The sequence below is a fragment of the Marmota marmota genome, unplaced genomic scaffold, assembly GCF_001458135.2.
Source record: "Marmota marmota marmota unplaced genomic scaffold, marMar, whole genome shotgun sequence".
NCBI classification, from domain to species: domain Eukaryota; kingdom Metazoa; phylum Chordata; class Mammalia; order Rodentia; family Sciuridae; genus Marmota; species Marmota marmota.
In genome coordinates this window covers 39094362-39100426 of record NW_026000005.1, presented here as the reverse complement: position 1 = coordinate 39100426, position 6065 = coordinate 39094362, and the positions used below count along the sequence as shown (strand labels likewise).

Sequence of the window (6065 nt, the reverse complement as noted above, 5' to 3'; positions counted from 1 at the left end):
ACGCTGCGAGCGCCTAAGCCGGCTAGTCGCCCGCCGCCGCCGCCGCCGCCGCCGCGCCAGCGCTGCGCCTGAGCGCGCGCAGCGCCCCCCCGCCCCTGGCACGATCCTCCCCGGCGCCATCGCGTGCCCCCGTGTGCCGCCACCGCACGCCGCTGCCCGACAGCCGCGTGCAAGCCTTGCCCAATAACACCAAGCTCGCCGAGGCCTTCCCGCTAGCTCTGCGCGCGGCTCACGACCCGCTACCCCAGGACCGACTCCCGCCGCTGCCAGCACGCCGCGCAGAGCCTGCGGCACCCCAGCCGCCAGCCCCGGCCCCGCAACCAACGCCACCTGCAGAGGACACCGCCCCCGGACCTCGCGCCCGCCCGGGTCTGCGCGCCCCGGGCGCCTACGACAGCTGCCAGAACTGCAAGCGCGCTGCGCTCACCGCCGGCTGCGTGTGCGTGGTTTTTTCTTTTCTCTCCATGGTGGTGCTGCTCTTCACTGGCCTCATCTTCGTCAACCACTACGGTGGCGGTGGTGGCGGGGGACCCCCCGGAAGCGGAGCGCCCCCTGGGGATGCCCCGGCGACTGGGTCGCCTTCGCCCTCGCCTGTGGGGCCCATCTGTCTGTCGGTGGCCAGCATCTTGGCGCTCTTCTCAGTCGTTGTCACCTGGGTTATCTGCTGGCTCAAGTATCGGCCCGAGGGTGCGGCCGCCAGCTCGGCTGGAAGCGGCGGCAGCGGCCAGAGGACGCGGGCAGCGGCGGCACCCGGCGGCGCACTGAGGAGCGACACGTAGCTGGGCAGCACACTGGTCTCTATGCCTGCACCGCCTGCCTCGCGCAGCCAAAGAGGAGTGGGCCTTTGACTCAGTACACTCGAGCTTCTCCCTCTCCCGGTGACCTTAGGACGCTCCAGTCGCACCATCCCCCACCCTCAGCCGCCTGGCCACCAAGGTTTTCTGCCTCACGGACTTTCTATGCCCCACCTCCTTTGCGCAGGGTCTGAGAGGAAAACTCAAGGGACGAGGAGGCTGGTGAACCGGCTGGTGGGGCGTTCCTTTTCCCTTTCGTGCACCACCCCATTTCCAGAGTGCGCGGCCGTCCCTTCCCAAAATCTGAGGATTTACAATCAAGAGGAAAGGGGAGAGGTCCCCAGGCAGCCCTCCTGAAAGCTGATTTTCTGGAGGCTGGAACTTGAGAGTTTCTTGAAGGGTGCAGGTGAGCGCACGTACTAGTCCACAGCGGTTGTGAATGGCCTTGAATTGCCCAAAGGAAGAATAAGAAAAGTTAAAGTGAGAGAAAGGTTTTCTTGCTTCCCGGCGGTCCTAGAAAGGGAGAGATCCTGAGCGCTGAGAGTGACTTACACTCCCCGGGGGCACAGCTAGGGCGTGAACGTGGTGGCTGCTGGACTTAGCAGCTGTCGGCATCTGTGCGTTATTGGGCAGGTGCATAGCACGCGTGCGCGTTCAGAGTAGTTGTCCGACTCCACGGAGATGCGACTGCAGCTTGCAAAAGGCAATGATCCTGCTACCCACCTCCCGGGGTCTGGAGCAGAGCCCAGAAGTCCAATCTTCTGAAAGCTTGCGGTTGTCTTACGGTGTTACTGCCAGGAAGTCATTTCATCTTCTGTAACTGGACTCAGGGAGTTTAAAAAGCCTGATCTCCCTTCTCTCAAAACTGACTGACTGTTGCCCCCACCTGGAAGATATTGAAAGCTATTCACGAAGAATATAAACTACAGGCTTCCCCTTTCCCGTCTTTTTTCTTAATTTCATTTTAAAAATAATTTATTTTTGAATAGATAAATCTGGAAATTTTTGTACATTAAGATTTCCAGAAAAGTTGTTATAAGTGGTGACATTTCTCTCATACCTCTGATTCAAACACATTTTGAAATTAAGAGCAGAAAATAAAGGCTTGTTGGTAATTGATTCAAGTTTTTATACTGTGAAACAACATTAAGTGACTTCCAACTGTCTGATAAAATATAAAATAGTGCCCAAAGATGAAGTTAACTGATAGTCTTTCTTTGACTACCAAGACGTACATATATATAAGTACATACAAACATACATACATTATACATTTATCAGAAAAGATATTATTTTGAATTTAGCTGTTTGCTGTTGTTGGAATCAGTGAAATATTCACATCTGGCCACATGAGATGACAAAGAATACATATTTGATTTTGTAACTAAGAAGATGAAATTATGAGTGTATGTTGCAGGTGGGTTAGATCCCTTTTTAAGGGGATAAAAGGTTTCAAATGTATTTTATATGAAAACATTCCCTGTTCCACATTTTGGAATTTGGAATAAGAAAGTTTTCATGTTTAAAAGTCACAGAAGAGACTGAGGGTGCTGTTATCACTCGTGTATTTATGCAAGCTGCTTGCATGATATCTTGATACTATGCTATTAACTGTACTTGAATGGATCATTTGTATCTATCATATGAGTGAAGTAATTTATTGGCCATCAATAAGTGGTCTGGCTGCATTTTAGGAACTACAATATGGTGTGTTATATGTCTACATTGTCTTAATAAAAACAAGAAGTATTTATAGTATTTGTGACCCTTATTTCATGGTGAAATTGCTTCAATTTTTGGTGTGGCCTTTTTCTTAAATACTTGTCCCTACCTAAATCCCACTTTCACATTTTGAATGGGGCTAAGAGAGAAATACTAAGATGATCATTTTGCAGAACTATCTCTGGGGCTTAATAAGAGTCCTTGAAGGTCCAGTAAAATCTGTTGTAGGGGTGGCACATGCCTGTGATCCTAGCAGCTTGGGAGGCTGAAGCAGGAGGATCAAGCCAGCCTCAGCAAAAATTAGGCACTAAGCAATTCCATGAGACCCTGTCTCTAAATAAATACAAAATAGGGCTGGGGATGTGACTCAGTGCTCCTGAGTTCAATCTCCAGTAGCCCCCACCCCCCCAAAAAAGGTCCATTGTAGGATTTAGAAGGGAGAAGTGCCCTGCCTGCCTACAATTATAACATTTGCTAAAACTAAATTCTGTTGTCATCCTTTGTTCTTGTTTTCTGTGAAATGTTTTCAGATTCCAAATACTAAGGGTCAAATTTCAGAGATTAGTTTTAATTTATACCCACATTTTTTTTTTTACCTTTTATTCATCCTTTGTTTTCTTCCATTGTTAAGATTCTGTTTGCAGTCACTTTAGTTGCACATATGCAGGAATGCATCTACACAAAATACATCATGTATGCACATATCTTGGATATGAATGTATGTAGTGCATATTATACATATATATACATACATATGCATAGTAGTAACAGAACGTGGCTTTGTTGATGTAACCATGCATCCATATGTTTGTTATTTCACTCTCTTAAGCTAGCAACCCAGAAGTCTGTCTAAAGTTACTTGGGGAACAGCTTGCTTCTTCTAGAGTTTATTTATGTCCCACAGAAGTACATCAATGATGCAACTTAAATTATTCCTAGTAAATGAGAACTACATCTTTGAATTGCCTGGGTCACAATAAAAGCCACATTTTGCTTCTTTCGTGGGCTGCCCATGTGGATTTCTTGTAATGAGAAATTTGAATTGGAATACTTTGAAATCAAATCAATGCATTTAGTAGCTCAGTACTTAAAGATATTTTTTTCCTTGGCTAACTTTACTGTATTGCTAATGTCTGACATTGTTACCAAAAATTGAGTGACAAGATGGCTGATGAAAATATTTGCCTGGTTTTCAGTCGTTCTCTAGCATTCAGGTGTCCCTCCTCACTTCCTATTTGGCAGGTTCAATTTACTCATTCTTACTTCATGTGGCAATGTGGGCACACCAGCATCTTGGAGTTTGGAAATTATTGAAATAATGAGTGAGTTGTCTGGATGGCTCCTGGTGATAATGGGATGCCTGCACATCTGCTCAGGACTCAGGTTCCCAGGTCCTCATGGTTCTGGTTGTGCCTGCATTCTGGGGCAGCAGGTTAGAGTTATCTTGATGCTTCCATAGAATCTAAATTTCAAGTGAAAGAAATTCATCATGCAGACAATGGATTAAAAACTTGGCCTCTGAATACAATGTGATTCCACCTTCAGAAAGCACTTTAGGCTTGGGGGGTCAAAAAAAAACAGTGTCTGCAGTCAGGAGATGTGTCTGATATTCTGATATTGGATCTCCCCTTACTTGGAAAGACCTTAAGAAGTCAATCAACCTGTTTGAACCTCAAGTTCTTCGTCTATAAATGAGGATGAGAAAAATTATCAACCTTCTCTACCTTAAGAGGTTGGTTGAGGATTTGTACCCTTAAGAGAGGAGATGGCTAAAAATGCTTTGGAAACTAATACCCTGTATGCATCTCCTTTTCATTCTGGTCTCCAAGGATGTAATATCACCTCAGAGGAGTCTGCCCTTACCACTCTATTCCCTGGGATTATTGGTTCCCGTACTTCCTTCCTAACCCTTGTAACTCTCTGCAATGATGTTATTTATTTGTTGCTTTTTTTTTTCAGCCTCCTAAAACAGAACAGGAAACTTGTCTCTTTGTTCCTCTACTCTATCCATTAAGCCTTAATGAGTTCTCAGCACATAATAAGAGGGCTATTATAGTCTGCTGAAGGAAAACTCTGGAATGAATGTTGGGTTCCCCAGACTCACTCTGCCACTCAGTAACTAATGAGTCCCTGAAGGTCTTAGGTCAAAAATTGCTTTCCCTATTTCATAATGATTTTGGAAAGTTGAAAATATATACTTATGTAAAGCACTTTGAATTTTGAAAAAAATCAGCACTGCAAAAAGTAGAAGAACTCTATTGCATTGCATTCAGGGACAGGAACCACTAGAGAGACTAAGAAACATTTGGCTTCTGTTTCCAATCATTTCTGCATTGTGACATTTAGGGTACATTTATGTACTGCCCCTCCAAAGTGAGCAGCCTTTACATAGTTGGGAAAAGCATACGTTGCTGTTGAATTTTCCATAACATTGAGAGAAAGTTCTATTAAATTTATTATCATTTATGGCTCCCTGTTTTATTAAGTCTTCAACCTTTGTCATGTTAAAGATTCTTCATATTCGTGTTAATTTTATTGATCTAAAATGAATGTTCCTATTCCTCTGTGATCCAACTGGTACCCTCTATAATCATTTAATTCCCATTAGCTCATATCTAAATTTTACCTTTTTTTTTTTTTAGATGCTGATGGACCTTTATTTTATTCATTTATTTATATGGGTGCTGAGAAATCAACCCATTGCCCCACACATGCTAAGCGAGTGCTTTACCACTGAGCTACAACTCCAGCCCTACATTTCTTCTTTTATACAAAAAAATGATTAAATTTATGCCATGGACAACGAACTGCATCCTTGCTAAGTATACATTTGCATCTATTCATTTGAACTCATATGTTTATTATATGTTAAATTGTGAGTGTGTTAGAGGAATAGCTAATATTTACTAAAGTAACTATTTTTGTGTGTGTGTGGGAGGGAGATATCTGGGATTGAACTCAGGGGCACTCTACCACTGAGCCACACCCCCAGCCCTATTTTGTATTTTATTTAGAGACAGGTTCTTAATGAGTTGCTTAGCACCTCACCTTTTGCTGAGACTGGATTTGAACTTGTGATCCTCCTGCCTCAGCCTCCCCAGCTGCTGGGATTACAGGCGTGTGCCACTGAGACCTGTTAAAGGAATTATTTCTAAGATCTGTGTTAGAAATGACTGCAGCCAGATCTTGGATTGAAGTCATGTGGATGAATTTATTATAAGAGAGATTTTATTCACCAGGTATGTTGACAGGTGCCTGTAATCCCAGCTACTCAGGAGGCACAAGAAAAGGGAGGATCACAAGTTTAAGCCCAGCCTAGGCAATTTAGTGAGAACCTGTCTCAAAAAAGAAAAAAATAAATAAAAAGTGAGAAGGGCCAGGAAATGTAGAATGTCCTTGGGTTCAACCCCAAGTACCATCAAAAAACAAAAATAAACAAACAAAAACAGAAGAGAGAGATTTTATATTAGATCTCTTTTGACTATATCTATATCTATATATATATATATATATGTGTGTGTGTGTGTGTGTTTGTGCAATATATATATA

General features: G+C 43.9%; 1 protein-coding gene across 1 annotated transcript in view; it reads left to right on the top strand.

Moving 5' to 3' along the window:
* Nucleotides 1-2853, top strand: part of LOC125618348 (translation initiation factor IF-2) — a 4320-nt gene extending 1467 nt beyond the window's left edge. The window contains exon 2 of the mRNA XM_048808997.1: nt 27-2853. Within this exon, the coding sequence (XP_048664954.1) occupies nt 27-779 (753 nt within the window). The 3' untranslated portion in view covers nt 780-2853. The remainder of the gene's footprint in view (nt 1-26) is intronic.
* The last annotated feature ends 3212 nt before the right edge of the window (nt 2854-6065 follow it).